This window comes from Hevea brasiliensis, chromosome 16 (genome assembly GCF_030052815.1).
Source record: "Hevea brasiliensis isolate MT/VB/25A 57/8 chromosome 16, ASM3005281v1, whole genome shotgun sequence".
In the NCBI taxonomy this organism is placed as follows: Eukaryota; Viridiplantae; Streptophyta; class Magnoliopsida; order Malpighiales; family Euphorbiaceae; genus Hevea; species Hevea brasiliensis.
The window spans coordinates 62,854,409-62,882,064 of record NC_079508.1 but is presented as its reverse complement, the minus strand read 5'-3'; the positions used below and the strand labels follow the sequence as shown (position 1 = coordinate 62,882,064).

Here is a 27,656-nt window from a genome sequence, read left to right as displayed (position 1 = left end):
CAGTATGGTAGATGTGTATCTATCTAGATCACTCATCTGTTTGTGTGCTTTTTCAGTAAATGCCAGAAACATGTCATTTCATAAGAAGGATGTGTATCAATCTCGTAAAGGTATTTTTTGAGAATCTTTATCGAAAAATGTCAACAAAATGTTTGAAGGAATAAAATAGGAAGAAATTGTTACTGAATTTCTTGTGTTGACTCTATGGTATGAATTGCTTGATCAGCATCTTTTCATGGAAACTTGGAGAATAAAATTCAAATGTATAATGGTTTTATTTTTACCATTGGTTATAGTGAAACCCACCAGAATCGACAACTAAAGTGTATCCATTATATTTATTATAAATTTAAGGAATTCTGCTTCGTATAAACATAAAATTTGAGCAAGATAATTACCAGCATCAACTGTGTAGAAAATGAGGAATTCAAAAATATTTACTTATGGCTATCCAATCATAAAAAGTAAATCATTGCAAGTTGTGTTGCTACATGCTTATCTTCCTCTGGCATATTAAGTGTTCTGAAAATGCTAATGGATAAGTATAAGATTTCCATGAAATGTAAATATATAAATAGATAGCTAATCACATGTCAAATGGATCGAGTAGAACAGCAAATTTCGGACTGAAAATTTTTTCTTGAACAGTATCTGTAAAAATGACTAAGGCTAACTACTTTTGTATATTAATGTTATAACCATGAGTTCACAAGTGATATAAAGAATTTGAAAAGTGATATATCCCACCTTACATGAGAATCTGTATGTGATGACATATGATGAAATCAACTGCCTACAGTCTACTTGTCAAATAAAGGAAAGGGATGCTTCCTTCCCCGTTGAAGCTTTTCCTTTAGCCTGGTCTTCTCAATCTCTATATAAAGACATCTTAAGTCATGACAAGCACACCAAAACATACCTTCCATGTCTCATCGATCCCACATATTATAGAGACGAAAAATGGCTACCATCTCTTGTGATCCAAGGCTTCACCTTCAAGTAGGCAGGGCCAATCATGGAGTTACAGTTGAAGAAATTGAAGGGCTCATTAGAATTTACAGAGACGGGTGCATTGAAAGACCTCCAATCATTCCTCACATTCCTTGCACTGGGGTTCCAGAAGATGGTGTCACGGCTAAGGATGTTGTTATTGATAAATTCACCAACTTATGGGCACGTTTTTACGTCCCAAGGTGCTCTGGCGGTCTGCCTTTGCTTGTTTACTTCCATGGAGGTGGATTTTGTGTTGGCTCAGCTGCTTGGAGTTGTTATCATGAGTTCTTGAACAATCTTGCTTCTAAAGCAGGTTGCATGATCATGTCTGTAAACTACCGTCTAGCCCCTGAAAATCGTCTCCCTGCTGCTTATGATGATGGCGTCAACACTCTTATGTGGCTGAAACAGTTGGTTGTAATTGGTTCTGCTGAGCATAAGTGGTGGTTAGGCCAGTGCAATTTCTCTAGATTGTTCCTGGCAGGTGACAGTGCGGGTGCCAACATAGCTTACAATGTGGCCACAAGGCTAGGATCCAACGTCACATCTGAATACAGTTTAAAACCATTGTCTCTCAGAGGTATCATCCTTATCCAACCTTTCTTTGGAGGAGAGGCACGAACTTCATCTGAAAAAAATATGATTCAACCAGCCAATTCAGCACTAACTCTATCAGCTTCTGATACATACTGGAGGTTGTCACTGCCCTCAGGGGCTAACCGCGATCATCCATACTGCAACCCTCTGGCAAATGGCACGAATAAATTGCGTAATTTGCAGCTTCCTCCCATAATGGTTTGCATATCAGAACAAGATATACTCAATGATAGGAACCTAGAATTTTGCACTGCCTTGGCTAGTGTTGGCAAGAGGGTGGTTAAAGTGATCTACAAAGGAGTTGGACATGCATTTCAAATCCTGCACCCTTCTCATTTCTCACAAGTCCGGGTTCAAGAAATGATGTCGCATCTCAGGTCTTTCATCGATCAATGATGAGTGGACTTCTTGGCATTTTGTTTTTCACTTTTTTCTTTATTGGTATCCTGCCGTACTTTTGTCAAAAAAATGTAGATTACATTAATTATGTTTATTCACAAGTCAGCTATTCAATAGGTGTATATGTATGCAGTCTTTTTCAATCTGCTATTGAAATGTGCTGTGTTTGAACTCCTCATTTTCTTTATTACCATAGCTTCTGCATGCTTTGCTGTTGTCCTTGCCTTTATATCTGAATTTTTCCCTGTTTAAGTCAGTTTATTCTACATTCTAAAACTTTTATCTTGATGGTCTCAGTATCAAAATAAAGCAAATAACAATAGCCTTGCTTCTTCTTTTGACCAAAGCATCACCCTTTTTTTTTTCACATATTTTAAACAAGTTATGGACCATATTTTTTAAGGATCCAAAGCAATGGCCCATATTTTGGACTGTCAACTCTTAAATGTGCTATGTATATATAAATAAATATATATGTAAAATAGTGAAGCCTTGAACGACCACCAATGTTGGAATATTATTAACACTAGGAGAAGTGGAGCATAATTTCATTACAACCTCAAAACACCAACATAAGCATATGTAGCAACTTTATTTATACTTTTAGACTACACAGGAACTAAAGAAGTGGGCAGTCAAAGAGTACATGGTAGTGAACCATTTTTTTTATTATTCTAATTAGAATTTAAATTCAAGAAGACGACTCTAAAACAGTAAAACTTATTAATTATTTAGTGGCTCAATTTAGTCTATTTGAATTTCACTTTATGATTTTACTAAACTAGTAAAATTGGGCTCAAGAAATCTCGCAGTGCCTCTCCGTACTTGAATCTATTAAAACTCAATCACAGTCCCATCTTGACCAAAAAAAAAAAGTTTATAAAGAGTTTGAATTTATATAAGGATAAATGGATTTTTATTAGGTTAAATTTTTATATATAAATTTATAAATTTTATATATATTTTAATATAAATATTTAATCTAATTATAATTAAACTCATTTTTATATATATTCAAAGTTTTATCAAATGCATAAAAAAAATAAATAAAGGCCTCGTTGACCGGCAGATGCACCTAAGTAGAATTGGACCGATTGTACTTGTCGACGCTACGATTGCGTGTTTTCATATTTGCTTTATTTAGTTCGTAGACAATAACAATCAATATAATTATATATATGTCTTGCAAGAAAAAAAAAAAATATATATATATATATATATTTTTTTTTTATATTTATATAATTATATATATGTATTCAAACAAGAACAAAATTTAATTATATGTATTATAAAAACAAAACACTGAATTTAATTATATTAAAAGAATTTAATTTAAATAAATTTATTATGCCACAACTCAATTTCTAAATCATATTGGCACTAGAATTTCGATCAGTATAAGACTCTTAAAATCCATAGTAAATCTAACTTTCTAAGCTTATAACTGTAGTCAAATTTTAAAAAAAATCAAATGAACAGAATTTAATCATAAATTAGACTATGAAATATTAACTCATCAAACCTGTAAACACAAAAATAACTCATTTTGGAAAGCTTATCTCACTCTCACAATTCTCAAAATAATAAATAATTAAATAAGAACTCAACTCCCTCATGCAAAGTGGATACTCATCTCATAGATTCTAATATATCTATATAATATATTTACAATTTCAAAATAAATAAATTATTACAATTTCAAAGAGACTAGAACACCACTAGCATATAAAAAGAGTTTACCTGTCACCTGAGGAAAAATAGTTGAATAAAGGTGAGTGTTCAACTCATAGAGTAAGATACTGATTTTAATTATAATTTATATAACTATCTAAAACTAATATATTACTTGGATATGAAATGCAACATAGTCCTATAGTATCAAACAATTCAAGCAATATTTGCACAAAAAATAATTTGGAGTACGCACACACTCGTGTATCTTATCAACATATATACGTATGGAAACTAGTCTCTTATATAACTTTTTTAATTCCAATACTCACCAGTGAGATCAACTCAAGTCGGACTCTCGCTCAATAATATAAGTGCGGGGGTCAGCGAGATCAATCAAAGCTATACTTACACTGACTTATCCATATATAAATATCGAGACCCAGCAAGTCAAGCTCCAGCCGCAATTATCCATCCTACTCATATCCATATCTACACCACACACACGTCGATATACGCATACAAGTGCAAGTTAACTTAAGGCGACATTCACAATAATTTCAACAAATAAATATGCAATAAAAGTTGTGTTTATAATTTAACTATATACATATATTTATAAGTGAATGTATGGGCATGCGTTGAATATATAATAATATTGAAGTTATAAATAAAATCAATATTTATTCACAGATTATTAAAATGTCACCAGGGAGGCTAAGAAGATGAGGGAGTTTGACTCGGATCACCTAAATAATCATATTTAAGAAATTTATCAATATTGACTCAAAATAAAGAATTAAAGAGTTTAAGACACCATAGGTTTACATTGAAAATTCGGTAGAGTTTTTCCTGTATTTAGAACCTACCCAACCTGTAAAATAACTCAATTAACACTTCTCAATCCAAAAGGCCTTGGATCTTATAACACAACAACTACATAATGACCCTCTTAGACCTTTTAAACCAGTCAATTCTCACATAAAATAATTATTTAAAAATTCAAGATATTACATATTGTGTATAAAATAATTTTTAAAGTAATAAAATTTATTTAAATTTAATTATTTATAATAATAGATGAATAAAATGAATTTCATTTATAAATTAAAGTATGAGTATTTGGAGTTTTTAATATAATATTTTTATTAGATAACTTTTTTTTGTAAATTTCATCACTTCATGACATATTTTTAACTGAAAAAATGTATTAATTTTAAACATTTTAAACATTTTTTTAAAAAAATTTTAAACTTCTCAAATACACTCACAAAGAATTATAAAACTTAAAAATAGATGAAAAAGTTGATTTTTTTTATAAATTGTTATCGTTTTATTTTTTTTTTCTTAAATTTGGCTGTGAATAGTAAATGAAAATATATTAATCATACTTTAAAAATAAATTATTATTTTGTTCATAAAATTTATTATTATGAACACTTTCGTTTATAAATTTTTACTATGGTTAACATTTTATTATTATCACCTTTTAGTCTCTTCTTTAATACTTAAGTGGATAATAAGAATAGAGGGACAAACTATATATAAGAATCAAAATTTAGAGAGGTGTTAATATATTTTCTAAAATTTTGGGATTTAGGTGTTAACTGTGGCATATTATAAGGATGAAAAAGTAATCTACCACAAACAAAACTGCTAAATCCCACGTTCGACCCGATTAACTACCCGGGCCCGATAATACGAAGGTCCAACTATAACGAATTTTATTAAGGAAGAAAGGGAAAAAAAACAAAAAAAAACTGATTCCGATTTCAGATCATTTGGTAGGATAAATCGAAACAAGAAAACAAGCCACTGTCCATTCTCTTCAACACTGGACTGCACTTTGCATTTGGAATATCAGTTCTTCAATGGCGAAGAACTATGTCAGAGAGAATGTGCCACTCTCGCGATTCGGCGTGCTGGTGGCGCAGCTTGAGTCCATTGTCGCGTCCTCCTCTCAACAATCCCCGGATCCTCTCCTCTGTTTTGATCTCCTCTCCGATCTCATCTCCGCCATAGACGAAGAACCCAAGGTCTTTCTGTGGATCTAATACGATGCGTTTTCGATTTGTTTCTTTGATTGATTAGGATTTTTTTTTTTTTGGTTTCAGGAGTCTATTTTGTTGTGGCAAAGAAAATGCGAGGATGCATTATATTCATTGCTTGTTCTTGGGGCGCGACGGCCGGTGCGCCATTTGGCGTCAGTAGCCATGGCGAGAATTATGTCTAAAGGGGATAATATTTCTATATACTCGAGAGCTAGCAGTCTCCAAGGGTTTCTTTCTGATGGGAAGAAGAGCGAACCCCAGAAAGTTGCTGGTCAGTAGACTGGCTTGCTTTTTAGCTACTTGCATATGTGTCCATGTTTTGCAAATCTTGTATGTGTGTGAATATGAGTTTTTGCTTGTGTTATATAACACTATATACCGAAGTTAATAGTAAAATGAGTTTCACAATGGATGCATTCGTTGTCCCTGGTTGAAAATCCTTGTGGCATATTAGAATGTGGCTACAAAACGGTATCATTTGATTGGAGTTCATTATTACTATGCACTGATTTCTCCTCTATTTTATTTTTTGGTATACATTTAGCTAGTTCGTCTTCAATTTATTATGACTTGAACAATTGCAGGTGCTGCACAATGCTTGGGAGAATTATATCAGCACTTTGGAAGAAGAATTACATCGGGATTGCTTGAAACAACTATTATTGCAACCAAACTTATGAAGTTTCATGAGGTAGTCCAATCCAATTACAAGTATTTTTATACTAATGCTTATCCAAATTCACACACACACATGAACACTAATTTTATGGAAAAGAGTGAGAACATAAGAAAAGGATTTTCCTTCTGTCAGGCCTAAGTGGAGACTAGTTGTTCTATTCCACCTTCGTTAGCATTTACTAACTAGATGGTGATTTTGCCCTACCTTGATGGTTACCCACATGCTTGCACAGTTTATTAATGGGAAAGGGGTGGGTATGAAAGTGTGTGTCTATATATATGTATATGTATATGTATGTATTATTTATGTAATATTTGTGCTTTTTTTTTTCTATTAAAAAAATTAAGGTAATAGCCAATCTGCCATGCCAGAACCTGCTGTTCCTCACCATGAAATTATATGGGGTGGGTATGTGTATGCCAGAATCTGCTCAACACTTGACATGTTCCCAAGTTGCTATTCCAATCCCTTCTACCACATGAACCATTATGGCAGCTGCTGCCTCCATTGATACTGTTGTTGAACTACTACACCCCCACAGGCACGGCTACCATACTCTCTGGGATCATATTTAAGAAAAAATCAAAATTCAATGTTGCAGATGTTACTTCCGCACTCCCATTTAAGTCCCGTATTAAATGCAACCTTAATTGAATAGTTGAAAGTTATAGAGAATACAAACAAAATTTAGCATCTTTTATGCTTTTCAGTGGAAAATGAGAATTGGAAATAGAAAGCAAAGCTGGAATTGGAAAATAGACAACTGTTTTTTCGTGACTAAACAAAGCCTTGATTTTCCATTTATAAACCCTTGTGAACATAGATAAGAACTTCCCTTTAAGGATATAACAACAGAAGTATGATATACATTTCCAATTTTCCATTACTTTGTATTTCTTAAATAGACATCCAAACAACAAAAATAAGTTTAATTAACTATCCCCTCCACACCCCCCCCTCTCTTTGCAGTAGAGGGTAATGCTTTATGTTGGCAAGAGTGCAGGGATGATAAATTGCAACTGAAATGTTATAGTTTTGAGGGTAGTTGATTGGAATGACTTTCATGCAGAAAACCATTGTGCTTAGTTCTTGGTTCAAGAACAACTGGTGGAAAATTGTTGAATATATTACTCCATTTGCAATTTGCTTGATAGGTGTGGATAATGCTTTTTCATTCATCTCAGTTCTTTGTTAATTTGAGGAATTTCTTGAACCATACTTGATTGAAAACTTTGTGGCTTATTGGCATTGCTTTGCGTATTTTTTCTTCCTTTCACTTTGTAACTTAATTTTCGTTTGTTGTTTAATCACCTGTTTGTATATAATAAATATCAGGAGTTTGTGAGACAAGAAGCTTTACTGATGCTCCAAAAAGCTTTGGAAGGTTGTGGTGGTAGTGCTGCTTCATCAGCATATATTGAAGCCTTTCGTCTCATCACACGTTTTGCTGTTGGGGATAAATCATTTGTTGTGAGAATAGCTGCTGCTCATTGTCTGAAGGCATTTGCCAGCATTGGAGGACCTGGTTTGGGACTTGGAGAACTTGAGAATTCAGCATCTTATTGTGTCAAGGTGTGTGTGTGTGTGTGGGTGTGTGTGTGTGTGTGTGTGTGTGTGTGTGTGTGTGTGTGTATTTGTTTTATAATATTTTCCACATTTCTTTTTTACTTGTTAGCTTTTTGAAATTTGAGACGATTACATCAGAAATACATAGAATTCCATATTATTGTTGCTCTGAATAGGCCCTTGAGGATCCTGTATCATCTGTCCGAGATGCATTTGCTGAAGCTTTAGGTTTGTTGCTAGCTCTTGGAATGGATCCTGAGGCACAGGTTATCTCTTATATGATTAATTTTTTTTCTCTGTTCCCCTTGTCATGCTTTTCCTTTTTCTTTGTCTAATCACTTTCTACATTCTCTCAAAATTTTCATCCTTTGCTAGGTTCAACCCAGGGGAAAGGGTCCTTTTTCTCCTGCAAAGAAACTAGAAGGTTGTTTGCAGAGGCATTTAGCTTTGCCCTTCACAAAAGGTATTTACTGGCTCATTAGTTATATGTTCAATGGTTTTTATTTTTCAATCTTCTTAGGAATGATTGTTTTTAAATCATAGCATTTATTTATTTTTTGGGAATGCTTCTTTAATGCGAGATAGTTTCAATATTAAGGACTGAGTGATATAGATCAAGTTATTTCTATGACAAGAAAAGTGCCCTGTATTTGTCCATTGTACTTGTGTATCATATATGAGTGTTACTTTATTTGAAGGAAGGAAATAACCAAAGCAAAGTGCAAATCAATACCTTAAGAAAGTATTGTTTCTTAATTACTCGAAAACATTCAAATTGCACGATATGTCACTCAAATATTTTTTAAACATGGCAACCATTTTCTTCCATTAACAATCTGTGAAAGATTCCATTAAAATGGTATGGTGGTTTATGTGCTTGTAACCAATCCTTGTAGATGTGAAAATGCATGGCCTAGGTTCATAGTCTTTACATTCTTCATTATTGTGCTGAATTGATGAAATTATAGCAATAAACTTTTTCCAAAATATAATATTTTATTCCTTTTTTTTTTTGTTGGGTGGGGGGGTTGGGTGGGGGGGGGGGGGGATGCGCCAGGATAGTAACTTTTTTTTTTTGGGTTTCTTTTTTCTAGAGTGGCTTATGGTCATGTGCACTATGCATGCAAAGTTAATTAAAACTCTGACAAATCGTTAATGGAGGGGCCCAATTGTTAGTTTGTTACATCCGGCGAAGTTTGAGGACAACGTGGTGCATTTGAAATTTTGGGATTTTGTAGCAAGATTTGGTTCAGGGATTGATTGGTGCATACTTTTTAATTTTGTTATGTGTGCATAGGTGCATTTTTATTAAAGAGAAGTATGCTTATGTGGGAGAAGAGTGGCAATAGGATTCTTGCACTAAGGGGCCTACAACCTGGATAATGCATATGTGCACTAGTATGAGCTTTTGGGCTTCCTCATTGCAGGTAGGCCTGTGCAGTTTTCAGTGTAAACTGAACCGAACCGAGCCATTTTGGTTCAATCGGTTCGGTTTTTTAGTTCTATAGGTGCAGTTCGGTTTGAAACTTTTAGTATTTTCGGTTTGGTTCGGTTCGATTTTTTATCGGTTAAAACCGATAAAACCGAATAGTAAAATAGTCCAAGTAATTTTTCAGCCCAAGATGCATAAGTGTCAAGGCCCTTATTCAGTCCAATGATCCATTCAAGCCCATCCCAGAGAATAGAAATTAACCTAAAATATTTTCGATTTAATGCACATTTCTGAGGATTTAACCCAAAATCGTTTAGAGTGGAGAAAGCGAATCCATATAGCCTACCCCAAATTTTTGGGATAAAGGTTTAGTTGAGTTGAGTTGAGTAGAATGCAATGGAACCGAACCGAATCGTTATTTTTCGATTTGGTTCAGTTCGGTTATTCTTAAATAATCGGTTTGGTTCGGTTTACTTTTTTAACTGATTAGATTTTTCAGTTTTTGGAGTTCGGTTTGGTTCAGAACTAAACCGATTGAATGCTCCCCCCTAATTGCAAGAAACAATGTAATAGCATATTCTTAAAGATACAACTATTCTGATGACTGAATTGAATTATTGAATGTATTCTCAATTTTTCACTTTCTTCTACAATCTTCAGTTAAAATTGCTAAAGCAATTAGCATCTCTCTAGCATTTTTACTTCTTGAACTTTCTGGGTAACCAAACATGTTTAATCCATGTGTTTCTTTTCTTTAATTTATTTAGCTTTTTAACTTTTTTAAGGTTTATTATAAGCTTGGCCATTTGACTTATGTGGCAAAAAAATTGATTATTTTTAATAATAATCGAGTCGTTAAAAGTTTTGGGCTTTGATTGAACGTAATTAAAAAGAAAAATGAAGGGCTCAATTGCCCATTTGGCAAAGCACATGGGTCTTTTCATACATTTGGGCTTTTTCTTTGTAATAGGTTGGATAGCTCATAATATTCATAGAATTGCTAGCGAATTTTCTCTTTGCTTATTGGTGTTTGTTACCTCTGACAATTGGTTCAAATTGCAGTGAGTGGAATTCGGTCGAAGGACATTAGAATGGGCATAACCTTATCTTGGGTATCCTTTTTACAGGTGAATACTAATATTCCTTGCCCCTCTCTCTAACTGCCATCTTTTTTGTCCCCTCTCCACCAATTTGTCTTCCCTATTCTCCTTTCTTTGGGCACTTCTAATGTTTGTGCTGCTTTCTCTATGTTATACTAAATAGTGTTATTGAAAGAAAATAAAGAAAGCAAAAAAGCGTACTTTTACCTTGAAATTCTGAAGAAGCCACTCGATCTAAAAGCTCTAGTTTGTAGTTGAGGGTCTCAGGAACAGTATTATATCTCTCACACGTACACACATGAAAGCCTTTCAGGCTTGAAGTGTGAACAAGTACAAGCTCACCTTAACTTATGCTGAAATTTTTTAATTAATAAATGGGGGCGTAAAAAATTCGAACTCTGGACCTTCTAGTTTGAGAGGGTTTGATACAGTGTCAAGAAAATAATTAACCTAAAAGCTCAAGCTTAATGGCCTCAATAATAGATTTATCTCTACCAAAAATATTTCTTTAGTGGTACTGGCTTAATTATCACTTGGAGATGGAATTTAACTTTGTTAAATTATTTTAAGTGGTTATCAGAGCCTTTTTTTTCGGGTTCTAATATTTCTTTTTAATCCGCTCATCCTTTCAGGCTATTCGTCATAAGCATCTACATCCAGATAGTGAGCTTCAAAACTATGCTGTGCAGATTATGGAAATGCTTCATGTAGATGCTTCTGTTGATGCCCATGCACTGGTAAGTCTTTGTCAAAATATTTGGTTTTTATTGCTTCTTATTGTGTTAGTAAGTTTGACGCACAAAAAGTTCTTTTTTGTGGCGGATAGTCATTTGAAACTTAGTTATGTGTATATTGTAGCCAACCTTTGTATTGAAGGCGGGTTTTAAACAACAATATTAGTCATAATTAAAAGCCCTTACAGCTGATGCAATTGTGATATCATAATTTATGGTGTTTTATGGTCTCACCACAGAAAACATAATTAGCAAAAATTTGAAGGTGCAAATGTGAATTTTCTATTCAACTTGAAAGCTTTGTATGTTGAGCATGAATGTAGCACTGAGATACTAACCAATTAATCTTTTATTGTTTGAAGGCATGCATTCTTTATATATTGCGCGTTGGTGTAACTGATCAGATGACTGAACCTACTCAAAGGGGCTTTCTGGTGTTCCTTGGAAAGCAGGTTTGTTTGCATAATTCAAATTAGGTCTGTCTCATCACCCTGTTTCAGGTACTGTATTGACACTACTCATATGGAAACCTGCAGCTTGAGTCTGCAGATGGCAGTCCTTCCATGAAAATTGCTGCTTTACGAACTTTGTCATACACATTGAAAACGTTGGGTGAGGTGAGGCATAGTTGTACTGTTCTTTTCAATATGGTTCCTCTTCGAGGTTTTGTACTCTGAAATATGTATTTTTTGCAATATGATGTTCATGGCTCCATGCTGAGATTCATGATGAACATGATTTAGACAATGAAAATCTTTTTATTCAATAAGCAAAAGATTAGGCGTAATTGGAAACAATGAATTTGATCTATGAGATATAACTTGCGCAAATAATTAAGCTTTATCTTATTTACTGGCTGATGGATGAGAGCGTTTGTGAAAGTATATGATGTGAAGTTGGGAAATGTGATCCATTTGAAAATCAGCTTGGTTCTTTATGAGATGTGTTAATGCTATAACCTCTTCTATACATTAGTATATGGAATAATGTAGCATAGATTGAGTTGATGCTCTTTCCTTTTTTCTTGTCCCTCTCTTTTTGATGTGTTGTTGATTATCCTTGTTTCTAGGATTTATGTAAGTGCCTTATGGCTCAAGCTTGTTTGCTGTGGGGCAATAACATTATTTATTATTATTTTCATCTGGAGTGAATGGTTTTAAATGGGATCATTTGGTCAACTGGGACCAGTTTTCAGGCCTACAGTTGATGGGGTTTAGGTCTTGGGAATTTGATATCTAAATTTGCAGCTCTTGTGGGTAAATGGTATGGTGATTTTGTTTGGCATAAGTTTATCAAATGTAAGAATGGCTTGCAATGAGAGGGGCACCTTGGCTATTGTTATTCAGGATGACTGGAGATTTTTTGAGTTTCTGTTCATGTTTCTTTGTCACTTGTCTTCTTGTGTTGATTGGTTTGGGAGTTTTATCCTGAAAAGTTGTTATTCTTTTTCTTTTCTTGGTATAATTTGTTCTGCTATCTTTTTTTCCTTGAGTTGTTTTAAGCCTCTTTGGTTAATCACTTTCAAACTTTGTGAAATAGATTTACTGATCTAGTTTTTCAGATATTAACTTTACCTTCCTGTGACAGTGTTTTAAGTTTATCATCTTGGGTCTGAATAGATTTACATCTTCTGTTTGCTTGAGTATATATATGTTGCTTATTATCAGTGGTTATTATTTGACTATCCACAGATTTTCAATTCAATTTGAGAATCCTAGCAGCATCACTTTTGCATGTTGTGGGTGGGCTTAATGCTTGTGTTGTCTGATAATTTTACAAGTCTTTTGTTTGTGATGTCATAGGATAGAGACTTGTGTTGTTTTACTAGGGTGGTGATTGACATGTCCATTTACAGGTTCCATCAGAATTCAAGGAAGTAATTGACGACACAGTTGTTGCTGCTGTTTCTCATTCTTCACAACTTGTAAGTACTTGAGCTTGTTATTCTTGATCATTTGAATGTTAAACGTCCTTGGCAATGTTAATATAGATCCTCCAATTGTTTTCTATGAACTTCTTGTGAGTTGAATTGAGAAAGACCTTTTGCTTTATGAAGGTGTGAAATACATGTTAAAGTCCTTGTACATTGTGATTTTAGTTGTCATCCATAACTCTGTAAATCTTCTAGTTTTGGTTATGAATGGTGATTCAAAATAATGGTTCAGAATACTGTTGAAAGTGATGAATTTGGATAGTGCTATCAGTGCTGAGGTAGCTATTCTTTAAGCAATTCAGGTTAAACGTATTTTATGTCAAAGGAAGTAAGGTTAGTATGGTATGTACACATTCATTGTGGTCATCCCATTCTTTCAGAATAATTGAACTGTGTTCATGATGCAGTGTTCTAACTCTTTTGTTATCTGCAATAATTGAAATTTTGTGGTTAGGTACGCATTGAGGCTGCTTTAACATTGCGTGTATTGGCTGAGGTTGATCCTACATGTGTTGGTGGTTTGATTTCCTACGGAGTAACCACACTAAGTGCTTTGAGAGAAAATGTTTCTTTTGAAAAGGTGCATTTAATATTCTTGGTGTGAGACTTCCGAGTTTTGCTGCGTTTATTTTAGTCATACTCTGTTTAAATTATAGCTCTCTTAATTAATCTGGAATATCTTTAATACTTTTTGTGAAAAGTGATGGGTAACCGTAATTACTAACTCATAGACATGACTGGCACATGAATTAATATGAAAATTAAGAATATCTTAATTCATGCAAGCCATACAACTATGCAAATAATTAATGCCTATATATATGTTTGCTGCATGTTCTCTGTTTCACTAAATTGTTTATGTTTACTTGTTACTAAATAGCAAGTATTTGCTTCACTAATGTTTTTCAAGTGTTTATAATTGAAATAACTGTTTACAATTACTTTGTTTATGACATATGGGAAGCTTTTGATTACTTTTTACTTTTCTGAATGGAAAATAAGGTTGCTCTTCTGTAACATAGTGGCCACGGATTTAGACCACTGAAACAACCGCCTTACAATATAAGGGGAATGCTGCATACATGTGACACCTTGTAGAACCCACATTTTGGAAAGCCCTGTGCACTGGAACACCCTTTTCTAGAAAGAGTTTTGTTTTGCACTTTCATTTTATTTCTAAATTCTTTTAACTAGTTAGCTCTTGTTGTCTATAGGGGAGCAATTTGAAAGTTGAGCTTGATTCTTTGCATGGACAAGCTACAGTCGTGGCAGCTTTGGTGTCCGTTTCACCCAAATTACCTCTTGGTTATCCAGCTAGGTAATGGCTATATTTTATTTGGTACCGTCAAGGAACTTACTATACGAGTTTGCTTATCAATCTCATGGTACAACACACTCTCTGTCATTTTGGGTTGAAAATGGGATATAGACTTAACAAGTCTTCGCTTAGGGTGAATCCTTTATAATAGGATGAATCCTTTATAATTGATTTGTTTTCTCTACATCCCACAAATATTGATTGCTTTTGGTGTTTGGTAGTCTATGGTGATCAAACATAATTCAATTTAATTACTAAAAAGATTTGGTATAATTCACACTTTGGTCCTCCCTTTTCTGACTTGTTCTAATTGCAAGAAACACTCCTCTTTCCATCCTTGTATTTCTGCATCTTGCTTTAAATTTAGAAAGACTTGAAAGAAAATTGCATGTTGCATAGGTCCAACCAAGAAAGGCATGGAGTCTTTGGGCATTACTTTGGCCAAGTTATGTAAAGATGGGCTATGTAGAAACTAAAGTACTCATGAAAGCTTCCCTCTTACTTAACAGCAATAAAAACTAATTTTTCTATTTTTCATTTTGTACTCTATCTGAGACTGTAGTTCTCAAGAATATATTAAAGCACTCCTTGGGAATGGAGTCCCTTTGAACACTATTTGTGCCATATTGGTGGTTGTGCTTTGCAATTGTGTATAGCTTTTCTAGTTACTTGCTTATGAGCAGTTGTTACTAAATCTGTTTACCTAGAATATTTGTGATCTCTATATTGTTCTGGATCTGTTTCTACGTCTGGGTTATTAATAAAACATTTTGGTTATTGAGTTTTCTAAAATTTGATACTTTAATCCTAAGTACATAATTTTATAACCAAATTTTGGTGTTTAAAGGACCAAATAATCATGCTATGCATGCACTGAAAATTTACCAGGTTGAAAGAAACTCATAATTTCACTTGCCTAAATATTAACTAATGTATTGCACTATTGATATCTGAACCATATCTTAATGCATCACCTGATAAAATGATTTTCTATACACAACTATATTAGGATTCTTCGACACCAAATATTTCATTCAAAACATAAGTTCTGGAAATTACTATAAAACGGTATTGCATGAGATAGTATTCAGCCCTTTGGTTGCTGAGCATACATTTGTATGGCCTTGGTTCTGTTGACTTGTATTTTTTCTCAGATATTGGCTGTTTTGCAAACCTGTATAATCATGTTCTTGTACTCAGATTGCCTAGATCAGTGCTTGAAGTTTCAAAGAAAATGTTAACAGAACCTAGTCGCAACCCTATGGCTGGAACAGTTGAAAAAGAAGCTGGATGGCTACTTCTATCGTCTTTATTATCTTCTATGCCAAAGGAGGTATACAATTATTTATATATTCATCAGTTGCTGTAGGCACTGTGTGTATGTCATGGTGCTATTATTGTTACTTGTAGGAGCTTGAAGACCAGGTCTTTGATATTCTTTCATTGTGGGCTCCACTCTTTGGTGGAAATCCAGAACAAGATATTAAGCAAATTGGGGATTTGACATCAAGAATTAGGTAAGCCAATATCTACAAGGATGGTTATTCTATAATTTTTTTGGTTTAGATTAGCATTACCAAATGCGAGTTTGGCCTTGCCTGGATGCTTGGATGAGGTAAATTGCTATAATAGTGTTTCTCAAGTTTCCGGGCAAGGCAAGTTAATCGAGGCACTTGGCTTTAGTGATTTGGCAATTGCCAGATGAAAAGGGCAAGGCTCTTGCCTCAATTGCCTTTGGTATGATTATGAAGCTATTTTGAGGCCTGCAGATTGAGTAAATAGTAATATTGTTCAGAAATTTACTTAAGCAGCCGTAGTGTACTTTTTGGGGCTATTGATCTAAAATATTATGAACTTTGCACACTTTGTTGATTGCATTGCTTACCAGGTGTTGAGAACTTGAGATGGAAGACAACATAGACATAACTTGCTATCTTGGAATAGAGGGACCAGACTTGAGCCCTAAGAGCCATCACACTATTATGTATTGCAAAATTTGCCTCTCTCATCTCATAAAGCTGCTTAAAATGTGTTTACACCCCTTTTGGAGGCTCTTTGAGCCTAGGAGGGACAGATATCATTCAAGTAAATAATTTTTATTTATATTGGAAATACTAATGAGTACCATATCAGCAATTGCTCACGACCCAAAACCTATTAGATACAATTGAAATAAAATCGGTCATTTATAAACCAAATTGAGAAGATTAAAATGCGGGTACAATTGAAGCACCACTCAAATTTGAGGATAAACAGGATCATTAGGATTTAGGACTACTTATAACTAAGCACATCTCAGTCTTTGATTTTTTGTTATTATTGATCTCTTCTTTTTGTCTTTTGTAGCGTGTGGTCTTCTGCTGTTCATGCACTTACAGCATTTATAAAATGCTTTATTTCTCCTAGTGCTGTGAACAATGGAGTCCTACTTCAACCAGTAATGGTATATCTGAATAGGTACAGTTATATCATGTCCACACCCCCATCTCCCCAACCCTGCCTGTGCTTTGTTATTGTTTTTAATCTCCTCATTCTTTTTTTTTTTTTTTTTGAAAATTTTATTCCCCCCATTCTTAATCTAACCATTATTATTTTGTAGCTTCAACAAATTGTTGGTCTCATTGTTGATTTTTACATATGTTTGAAATCAGTGCGCTGTCCTATATACTACTGCTGCAAAGCAAAGAACTAGCAAACATTAAGCCAGCATTTGACATATTCATGATCAGAACATTAATTGCTTATCAATCAATTCCTGATCCAATGGCATACAAAAGCGACCATCCCCGGATTATCCAATTATGTACAGTTCCATATAGGTAACTATTTCCTATACCTATGTTGTCTTCACATGCAAATTTGTACTTTTCATGCACACACGTGTGCACATGTGAGTCATGTATGACTGATCTCTGGCTTCATGTTTGGTTCTATAAAAAGGGATGCTTCTAGATGTGAGGAAAGCTCATGCTTGAGGTTGCTGCTTGACAAAAGAGACGCATGGTTGGGTCCTTGGATTCCTGGAAGGTGTCTGCTTTTCATTTCATTGGTCATTAATGATCTTCTTCACCTAATTATTCTGTCTTGTAATATCTGTTGATTGAGCATTATTAACATGTAGCTGACTCCAAATAGATTAGGATTGAGGCTTAATGTGTTTAATTGGTTTCTTTTTTTTGAGGCTCCAATTTTAGTATTTTTCTTTCTCCTTTTAAACCCTTTAAGTTAATTGACAAGTTTTTGTTATTGCCTTCAATCAGAGATTGGTTTGAAGATGAACTTCGTGCTTTTCAAGGCGGGAAAGATGGCCTTATGCCTTGTGTGTGGGAGAATGAACCCTCAAGTTTTCCTCAGGTTGTAACTGCTTCTAAGTTGATTTTTTTTTCAACAATTGAACTGGATATTGCAGTTTCCATTTTTCTCAATAATACAGTTGTTGGTTCATTGTCACTAGTTGGTGTAACAATTATTCGGAATTTTTTTTTTATTTCTCTCACCATACAGCCTTGCATTGCCATTGAGAAAAACACTTCCTTAATATGTTAGTTAGAGAGTATTAAAAATTAGTTTAAAGTTAAATTTGACATGTTTTAGTCATAAGAACTTCCAAACAATTAAATAACTTTTTCCATAGCATCTAAAATGGTGCTTTTTGAAAAAGCACTTTTGGGGCATTCCAATCTCAACCCTAAACGGGGCCGAAAACCACCGATTATCACAGCAAATTATGGACAGGTTCTTGTTTTTGGAAATTTGTGAATTCCTTTTTATTCAAATACGCCATAGCACCACAAAGAAGCCATATGTTTAAATAACTTTAGCCTTTTCTTTCTTCCACCCAAAGTCTTGATCTTGAACCTACAAAAGTTTTTAATGGCTCTGAAATATCTAGAGTTGCATTAAATTGCTGTATGCTTGCTGTTTCTCATTGTTAATCTACCAAAATCCTGTCCTGAGGATTACTTTTTTGTTATTTTTTTTGGTTGAAGCCTGAAACAATAAAAAAGACATTGGTGAACCAGATGCTCCTCTGCTTTGGAGTCATGTTTGCTTCTCAGGTTTGGAGGTTGGGTGTGTGTTTTTCATTGTTTCAGTCAAAAGTGGATTTCTAACAGTTGTTGCTGTATCCATGATTTTCTCTCCAGGATAGTGGTGGGATGCTGCAACTTCTTGGAATGGTTGAGCAGTGTATAAAAGCTGGAAAAAAGCAAACATGGCATGCAGCCAGTGTTACAAATATATGCGTGGGATTGCTTGCGGGGTTAAAGGTGCTCGCTAACCTTCTTTGCTCTGCTTAGAGTTCTGTATAGGGTTTAACATTATATCTGATTTCATGCTCCACTCAGGCTTTGATAGCTTTACGTCCTCAACCTTTAGGATCTGAGATATTAAATCCAGCACAAGCTATATTTCAGGTACTGAGTTTTCATTGGGATGCCATATTCTCCATGCTGTAATTGCTGTTTCTTTTCTGTAATAAAATATCCTTTTATATTAAAATACAATGTTACTGTTCGAGTTTGTCTTTTCCACTACCTGTTTTGTTTTCATTTATTATTTTAATTTTACAGAGCATTTTGGCAGAGGGAGATGTTTGTGCTTCCCAACGTAGAGCATCATCGGAAGGTCTTGGTCTTCTAGCTCGCCTCGGAAATGATGCTTTTACAGCCAGAATGGTTAGTTGCATATTGAGATGTCTGTGCAGCAGCTTGTTCTACGTTATATATTAAAAAGAAAATATTGTATTGTACTGCTCTGCTATTGTTCCTAAAACCTTTTCTAAGTTTGAGTAATTATTTGGTAGTTCTGACCCACACTTCTCTCTTGCTTATCATAATGAACAGACAAGATTGCTTCTTGGTGACCTTACTGGGGCGACAGATTCGAACTACGCTGGATCACTATCTTTTGCACTTGGATGCATTCATCGCAGGTGAATAGCAAATTCTGTGAATGTCTCTCTTTCCCTCTTTCTACACTACATATTCTCAGACTTTCTGAAATTTCTGCTGGTCATATCTGGTTGCTGCTGACTTTGTATATTCTTTTAGTTTTTTTCATTTAATGAGAGAGTAATTGGATGGTTTCTAATACAGAGAGTCATAATGCATATTGATAAATTGCTTTTCCGTAATACATCTGGTCTCCATTCCTATGACTATTTTCCATCTGTATTTACTAATGAAACATAAAAAAAGGACACTTGCATACTTCAATTCTTATGACCTAGTAATCAACCTAACTGAACTCAACCAAACATTAATCTTGAACTAATTGGGATTGGCTATACGAATTCTTTTCTTCCATACCACCTTGTTTAGGAGCATATTTTAGAAAAAATCCATAGATTGTATATGTTTCTCTATACATACTTCCCCTACCCTAGATCTATCCCATGTTTTCTTATGTCTACAACTTCAATGTGCTCAACCTTTATCATCAATCCTTCATGTGCCCATCTTAATCTCCCTTCTCTCAAATTTTCCTTATTAAGTATTTTTTACACCTTCCCATGAGTGAATTCATCCATTATTTGATCCACCATTGTATTTCTGCTCCTCCAGGTTAGCATTCTCCTTTTTGCATTGTTGATCTGCATAGATTTCTTTTTTTCACCGCTCAACACTCATTGCCATATACGTCATAGTTGGTTGAATTGCAGTCTTCCAAAACTTCCCCCTCAACATAACTGGCATTTTGTAATCAAATAGGATTCTCGTTGCACTTTGCTTCAATTTTCCTGTTTTAGTTCAATGGTTGACATCCTCCTCACTTCCCTTGTCCCTTGGTGTAATGGGACCTCTATGCCATCTAGGCTAATCCCATTTCAATAATTTCCCCGTCCATCATTAAAAGTGCAGTGTAGACAGTCTGTTTTAGTTCTACTTAGCTTGAAACCCTTAAGAGGTTATTGAAAATAGTGAAAATTTTGGATGCAACCAGGGTGGTATAAACCTATTAGACCACAGAACTGTACTGGGTACATGTTGATGACAGTTTAATCCATCAAAAAGAAATAATTAGTCAGATTTGGATGGGCAAAAGAGTTTCCTGCTCAAAATATTACTTTCATTCACGTTATATATATATCTAAGGATGTGTCCTATCAAGTTCTGCCATTCCTCTGATGATGGGGAATATGATGAATGCATGGCATATTTTTGGTGGAATTGGATGTACTGGTTGGGAAATTTTCCATTTTTGATTGCTAGGTACGTCGGCTGAGAACTCATGATAATATGGTATAATGGTAATCTGTAGAAAGCTCTTGTTTTGTAGGTCTTGGAGAACTAAAAAACAAACGTGTTAGATGAACTTCAAAATATTTTGTCCACTCAGATTCTTTCAAAAGTAAGCATTGATGATTAACTGATCTAGTAATCATGAACTGTGAACATCTTTTTCTTTATTGATTGTGTCAATGCATGTGTAAAAATAGATGTATCATTAGATTAAGAATAAGATTTGTCTTTGGTTGATGAAAAGGATATTTAATATAGTTCAATTTAAAACAAGTCTGGTTGTCATAAAGCTTTTATGGAGGTTGAGTTAGTGTAGTTTATCTGCACTTTGCCAACAACACTTCATGGGCTGAGATTGCAGCCTCTTTTTTAATAAGCTGCTTTCCTGGTAGAAATTATGTAAGTTTTAATAGCAGCATACGGTCAAATCATGTGGAATTTACATTGTTGATGAGAAGCTGTAAAATAATAGTGCTGGCTAGGTTTTTCATCATAAATTTTTACAGTTATCACTTTTAAATTGTCTTGGAATTTGGAATATAGTGCTATTTGTATAAGCTTTAAAATCTTATATTTGTCTTTTAAATTCCCTGTGATATTAATTGTTGGCTTTGTTTATGTGAACCTCAGACGTTGATTGCGTTTTATACTCCATTTCTTATTTAATTATCCTGCCTGCAGTGCAGGAGGAATGGCATTGTCAAGTTTAGTGCCCGCAACTGTGAGCTCAATATCATCACTGGCTAAAAGTACCACCACTGGTTTACAGATCTGGTCCCTGCATGGACTTCTTTTGACTATTGAAGCTGCTGGTTTCTCGTATGTATCTCATGTTCAGGTAATTTTTTCTTTCATTTGAATAATTACATAAAAGAAGGTTTAGGGTTGTACTGTGCAAGCTGGGAATAAAACTTTTCTTCTTTTTCTTTGAGTATTTACTTGTCTGTATAAAAGCATAAATAGAAACCCTAATTATGTGTTTTGAATATCGACATAGTTTGTTCAGTGTTTTTCGTAAAGTAAATGCATATCTGTTTGAATTATTAGATGATTTTGCTCGAGGGAACCTTTTGAAACTTTCAATGTGATGCGTATCAATCTTAAATTTTGGTTCTGGCTTTCAGGTGCTCTTATTTTGAATGCTTTATTTATTTTTTATTTTTTATTTTTTTACTTTCTATAGCAAAATATAAGTTTGTCTAAATTGTCCTGTGGTAATGTATCGCATTTGCATATAATTCTTGGAGTTTAAAGTGTTTTGCAGCAAAAATAATAATTTTTTGCTTTTTGTTAGTTACTTTTTTATTTGATTTTGCCATGCCACTTATTATTGATTGATTTTTCAATATCATGTTCTTTCCTGTTTATTTTCCTTTCATCTGCAGGCAACACTTGGCCTGGCTATGGACATTCTTTTTTCTGAAGAGAATGGATTGGTTGACCTTCAGCAAGGAGTTGGCCGTCTTATAAATGCTATTGTTGCTGTACTTGGTCCTGAACTTGCCCCTGGCAGCATTTTCTTTTCACGCTGCAAGGTGATTCTTACAGTTTCTGAACTACTCTATGTTTTGGACTTTTTTTTTTTTTTTTGACAAACTTATTATTCATCTGTCCCCCTGTAACTTATTTTTTTATGACATATTGATGAGAAGTACTCATTTCATAGTATGAAATGTATTGCCTTTATTCTTTCAAACTTTGGCATTCTATTTTATGATAGTGTATTAATTCAGATTATAAATTCTGTATCCAGTCTGTCATTGCAGAGATAAGCTCCTGGCAAGAAACTGCAACATTGCTCGAGTATGTCAACAAATAATTCATTCCTTTTCCACTTTTTGTTTATACTTTTTGATGCATCGTAACCGGAGGCGTTGCTTGTGAAAGAAGTAAATTTCATAATTCCTCAGTGTCATTGAAATTTTCTGAAGTCTGATAATGTGTTTTCAATTATGGCATGTTCTTTGAAAATGATTGATTTTAGCATATAATTGAGTCATGAGGTTCAATCATAGGTGGATAACCCCATGATTACAACTCATAATTGAATAATATGCTACAATTTATTGTTTTAAAAAGACATCCATGATTTTAAACTGTGATTAAGTACATGAATTTCTGGTGGATTAGCCCAAACTCCATTTGCGCCTATTTTTTCATCTATTTAACTATTATTTATTATTTATTTTTTTTAATCAATCTGGTAGGAGTGTCCGTTTTACTCAACAACTTGTTCTTTTTGCCCCACAAGCTGTTTCTGTGCATTCTCATGTGCAAACTCTCCTCTGGACTCTGTCCTCAAGACAGGTTTTGTCCTTTACATGATGAAATTTATTCCTGAACAAGTGGATATATTTGTTTCTTGTTCTTCTAATGCTAGTTGGTTTCATGGAAGCAGCCAACTTTACGGCACCTTGCTGTCTCCACCCTACGACATCTAATTGAAAAGGATCCGGTGAGTAGTTACGATATAGGTGTTATATATATCTATTGCATCTTCCAACCAACAACCTCATCCCAATGTGGCAGGTGCTTGTGCTGATGCTATTTGTAACAGGTCTCCGTTATTGATGAGCAAATAGAAGATAACTTGTTTCGCATGCTAGATGAGGAAACTGATTCTGAGTAAGTCAGCAATAACCCTGGTACCTTGGTGTTTGATCACTTCTTAGGTTGGAACATCCCTGAAAAGTGGATGTGCTTGAAGATTATACGTTTGCATGTTCCTTTTTCATTTCTTGAGTTAAAAATTATCCGCATGTTGTTGCCATCGCATTCACATTGCCCCTGCACTTTCCACATACTTGGTACATAATTTTTTTCTCCCCAATGTTAGAGTTGTGTTTCTTAAATAATTTGGATGAGCAAGTAGAATTCCATATTTAATCTACCAGAGGTCATTAGCCTTATAGACTGTCAAGCAATGACATTTAAAGCCCTTCTCTAAAGGATAGCTGTTTTACCTGTGCTGCAAAGACATCGGAAGGTGATGTTTCATTGCTTGGGTATTTGAATTGGAAAGGAAATTGAGGGGTAGCATTGCCAATTTGGGAAGATTATCATATAGAATTGACATGAATGGTATTTTGGTACAAAAAGTGTATTTTTGGTCTTAATGGATCAAAGTAATTGTGTTGTGAGTTGTGACCCATTACTTGTATATGTTTCTGATAGAATAACTTTTTTCCCTAGAATATTAATTAATTATCCCTGTTATTTTCCATATAAATGGATCCAATCTCTAAATGATGTGATGTCTTTGGCAAGACTTACTTAAAAGGTTCTTGTTATGTTTGGAGAGAGAGAGAGAGAAATTTTGGTATATTATTCATTTATTTTTGTTGTCCTTATGTTTTGAATTGCCTTCATTATCATAGGATTGGTAATCTGGTACGTGCCACAATTATGCGTTTGCTGTTTGCATCATGCCCTTCTCGTCCATCTCACTGGATATTGATATGTCGTAAAATGGTAAGCTTCTGATCCATGAAAATTGACATTTCTTTTGTACTGGATAGAGAATTCCTCATGAAAGACACCAAAGAATAGCATGCACCTTTGTTTTCCGAAACTTACAGATTCAGAACTTGCAAGGAAAGCTGTGAATTATTTGGATATTGGAAAAATAAGGGCACTGATTAAAATAATTATTGCATAGCAACAAGATAGCAAATTGAATGAATTCTGTAAGCCTTGTTCAGGTTCTCTCTACATTAGCAAGACAACTTACTGAAGACAATAGTGACACAGGAAATTATAATCTTAATGGTCCAGACAGTGACTCACAATTAAACTTTGGAGAAGATGATGAAAATATGGTCTCTGGATCTAAGGGCACACCAGTGCAAGGTTATGCATATGAAGCTTCCAACGTTAACCCTAGTAGAGATAAGCACCTCAGATACCGAACAAGAGTTTTTGCTGCTGAGTAAGTCTTTTTTCTTTTCCAATACATTTTCTATTGTTGCTATGATCTCTCTCTCCCTCTCTCTCCCTCCCACCCAACTTATGTTTCACTTCTTGGCGATACTGTCATAACCAAACTAATTGGTCTGAGGTTCTAAATTACTATTTTAGTTTTTCATTAGGTATATCATTTTTATGACTGTTTCTTATAAAATTTAAAGCTGAACTTCTGAATGATTTATAACCTCCAAAATGGAGACCTGTTCACCTGATTCACATACTTAATATAATGGTATTATTAAGTGATTGAGAATGCATATACACATGTTTAAGTGGAAATATATATGATGGTGGATACAATAAAATAATTTGTGAAAACACATTTATGTTATGGACACAAGGATACTTATGCTGACAAGGCTTGTTTGTCAAACTAGCTAGGCATTTTGATTGTAAATAACAAATTTGATCTCATGTGTATTCTCCATTAGGATGGAATTCAAGTGTTATGTGTTTTCTTAAAGAGGGAACGTTTGAACAGTTGCACAACTGAGACTTTGTGTGTGACCTGTTCTATTATTTTCAAAGTATTAATCACGAATTTATTTGAAACACAATTGGCATTTTAGTCCATCAGTTAATTTAACTAATTTGTTGGAATATAGGTGCTTGAGTCATCTGCCTACAGCTGTGGGAAACAATCCAACTCATTTTGACCTCTCTTTGGCAAGAAAAAGACCAACTGAAGTTATATCTGGAGATTGGTTGGTCCTCCATGTGCAAGAGCTGATTTCATTGGCTTATCAGGTTCTGGATTTAGAGTCAATATTTGGTCATTTTCTTTGTTCAATTACTGGTCAAAAGTCTGAACTATGGATTAGAATTGACATCCTTTTCATTCCTGCGTGTCATAGATAAGCACAATTCAGTTCGAAAACATGCGACCAATTGGTGTGGGACTTCTTACTACCATTGTGGATACGGTAGATTTTTGTGGGAAAATCTGTTGGTGCAATACTTTTTATTTATTTGTTTGTGTTTATTATTAATTAAATTTTTATGTTAACTTCTTACATCAGTTAGTATAATGGAGGTGGCATTCATGACGGACATTTCAAGTTCTAATTTCTCTGTTCCACCTTTCCTGATGTGGAAAAAAAATGTAGAAAGCAGACATTAACCTGATTCTTAATTACATGTCATTGCATTGCATTGGAGAGATTTATTTTCTCATTAAGTAGTTTTCCTACTCAAAAGTACGAAAATTGCATGTTAGGAATTTTTAGGTGAGTTTATTGGGGAAGTTCTTCTATGACCCTATGACGCAGCGTGAAGCTTGAAAACACAACACATACTCACACAAGAGTGAAAATTAGAGAGAAAAATCTCTGCAGAATTTTTATTAACTGAATTGTGAACTGAAAATATACAGATTATAGGGATTTTGGACTCCAAAACCTAATAGGAAAATAACTCGACTAACTAGGAAATTTAGATAAACTAATTTACAATGGGAAATCCTAAATAAAATAGGAATAGATTTAAATCCTACTTAGAATAAGAAAATTAAATAAATCCTAGATGAAATAGGAAACCAAGAAGAAATCCTATTTGAAATAGCAAAATAAAATAAACTAATTTTGGCAAGCTAAAACTCTCCCAAAACAAGTAGAAACTTTCCAAAAACAAGTAGGATAATGTTAGGACTGCTGAAAACACAACTGGAAACATGTTTGGGCTGAAAAACACATCTCCACAAGCTGCCACAGAGGGAAACACGAATTTCTGCCTCTGTTGTGCCCTGTGGAACACACATTGGGTGTGTTCTGGACTGCTGGAGCACACTAGGGCTGTGTTCTTTGCCGCGTGGAACTCCAAGGCCCACATCATACTCCCTCACTTGGAAAAAACTTGTCCTCGAGTTGGAATAGTTTTCAACAAACCAAGATAGCTCCTATATCATTCTTCCCCACTTGAAATAGACCCTTCCTCGAATTTTGAAGTGGAAGAGAATGACAATCTTCATTGGGGAAGGGTGCCATATATCCTTCTTTGATGAGGTAAGCAATGGAGAATTGAACAAGATCAACTTTACATTCGCCTTCGTCTCCACAAGAACACCTGGACAAATAAAACTACGAAAATAATAGGAATTAAAGAGTTAGAGAAGTCTTTAATATCCATCATATCCATAACTTGATTTTTCTCCAAGTACCAATATTGTCCCCAAAGATTGTTTTCTCTCAACTTCCATTGGAATCTCTAGGAGGTGATATTTGTCGTACCATTTAACGTATTCCTCAAGCTATTCATCTTCAATCATAGCAAAAGGAAACTCGGTTAAAGTTTCTGATTCTGATTTCTCAAACTTAGGCTTATTCTCGGCGTCTTCAACAATAGCGAGAGGCATTACATCTGAAGTCTGAAGTGCAGATTCTGTTAACTTGGATTTTTGCACTTCAAGTTGCCCTATTAAATACCAAAGCTCCCTTTATTCTTCACTTTCTTGTTTTTCAACCTCCAATGGCTTTGATTGGACCTCTTGTTGACAAAGTTGTTTATGTTGGAATAAAGCTTGCTCACAATCTAGAGGTAAAAATTCCTATTCTAACAAATATTTCATCATAAACCAAGTATGAACTGGCCTTTTTCCTTCTCATTTCCTCCTAGATTGTAGGCATTCCCACCAAATAGAAGCATCACTTTTCAACTGACAAGCCATCAATTGGACTTCTTTTTATGTGCTATATCCATATGATAGAAGAATCTGTCTACTTTCGCAATCGAATATGAGAATTCTTCTATGTTAAGATCCCTGTAAGAATTAGGAATATCAATTGTCAATTGATTTTTCCTTTCATGATTCCTGTTATGGAAAGTCAATCACTATATTATTTCTCTGTATATTCTGTATTCTGTATTCCTATTTAGGATTTTTTATTTAGGATTTCTTCCTAATTAGTAGAACACAATTATAGGAATTAATTGTATATATATACCTATGTACAGATTAATTGAAATTAAGGAGAATCATC

At 34.3% G+C, this 27,656-nt stretch overlaps 2 protein-coding genes across 4 annotated transcripts in view; both read left to right on the top strand.

Annotated features, from left to right (window-relative positions):
- Positions 1 to 932: 932 nt before the first annotated feature.
- On the top strand, positions 933 to 2,347 carry LOC110637881 (probable carboxylesterase 17). The gene has a single exon (XM_021788252.2). The coding sequence runs from the start codon at positions 961 to 963 to the stop codon at positions 1,984 to 1,986; it is 1,026 nt and encodes a 341-aa protein (XP_021643944.2). The 5' UTR covers positions 933 to 960; the 3' UTR covers positions 1,987 to 2,347.
- A 3,061-nt stretch (positions 2,348 to 5,408) lies between these two features.
- LOC110637862 (protein SWEETIE) overlaps positions 5,409 to 27,656 on the top strand; it is a 47,394-nt gene continuing 25,146 nt past the window's right edge. For 2 of the 3 annotated variants that reach the window (XM_058137406.1, XM_058137405.1), the window contains exons 1-29: positions 8,284 to 8,419; positions 10,451 to 10,515; positions 11,121 to 11,225; positions 11,585 to 11,674; positions 11,759 to 11,839; positions 13,078 to 13,146; positions 13,610 to 13,735; positions 14,370 to 14,473; positions 15,674 to 15,806; positions 15,884 to 15,990; positions 16,820 to 16,930; positions 17,125 to 17,292; positions 17,414 to 17,500; positions 17,734 to 17,827; positions 18,463 to 18,531; positions 18,619 to 18,741; positions 18,820 to 18,888; positions 19,045 to 19,149; positions 19,318 to 19,406; positions 21,397 to 21,553; positions 22,101 to 22,250; positions 22,469 to 22,518; positions 22,923 to 23,022; positions 23,114 to 23,170; positions 23,273 to 23,340; positions 24,093 to 24,186; positions 24,417 to 24,643; positions 25,287 to 25,428; positions 25,536 to 25,604. In XM_058137406.1, the coding sequence (XP_057993389.1) occupies positions 10,480 to 10,515; positions 11,121 to 11,225; positions 11,585 to 11,674; positions 11,759 to 11,839; positions 13,078 to 13,146; positions 13,610 to 13,735; positions 14,370 to 14,473; positions 15,674 to 15,806; positions 15,884 to 15,990; positions 16,820 to 16,930; positions 17,125 to 17,292; positions 17,414 to 17,500; positions 17,734 to 17,827; positions 18,463 to 18,531; positions 18,619 to 18,741; positions 18,820 to 18,888; positions 19,045 to 19,149; positions 19,318 to 19,406; positions 21,397 to 21,553; positions 22,101 to 22,250; positions 22,469 to 22,518; positions 22,923 to 23,022; positions 23,114 to 23,170; positions 23,273 to 23,340; positions 24,093 to 24,186; positions 24,417 to 24,643; positions 25,287 to 25,428; positions 25,536 to 25,604 (2,880 nt within the window). In that variant the 5' untranslated portion in view covers positions 8,284 to 8,419; positions 10,451 to 10,479. Of the gene's footprint in view, positions 5,697 to 5,774; positions 5,983 to 6,295; positions 6,403 to 7,725; positions 7,963 to 8,132; positions 8,223 to 8,283; positions 8,420 to 10,450; positions 10,516 to 11,120; positions 11,226 to 11,584; positions 11,675 to 11,758; positions 11,840 to 13,077; positions 13,147 to 13,609; positions 13,736 to 14,369; positions 14,474 to 15,673; positions 15,807 to 15,883; positions 15,991 to 16,819; positions 16,931 to 17,124; positions 17,293 to 17,413; positions 17,501 to 17,733; positions 17,828 to 18,462; positions 18,532 to 18,618; positions 18,742 to 18,819; positions 18,889 to 19,044; positions 19,150 to 19,317; positions 19,407 to 21,396; positions 21,554 to 22,100; positions 22,251 to 22,468; positions 22,519 to 22,922; positions 23,023 to 23,113; positions 23,171 to 23,272; positions 23,341 to 24,092; positions 24,187 to 24,416; positions 24,644 to 25,286; positions 25,429 to 25,535; positions 25,605 to 27,656 lie in introns of those variants that run through there. The other variant, XM_058137407.1, reaches the window with a different exon arrangement.

Bases quoted from the DNA above. Each gene is read 5' to 3' on its own strand.
- LOC110637881 (XM_021788252.2), top strand. From the start codon at position 961: ATGGCTACCATCTCTTGTGATCCAAGGCTTCACCTTCAAGTAGGCAGG.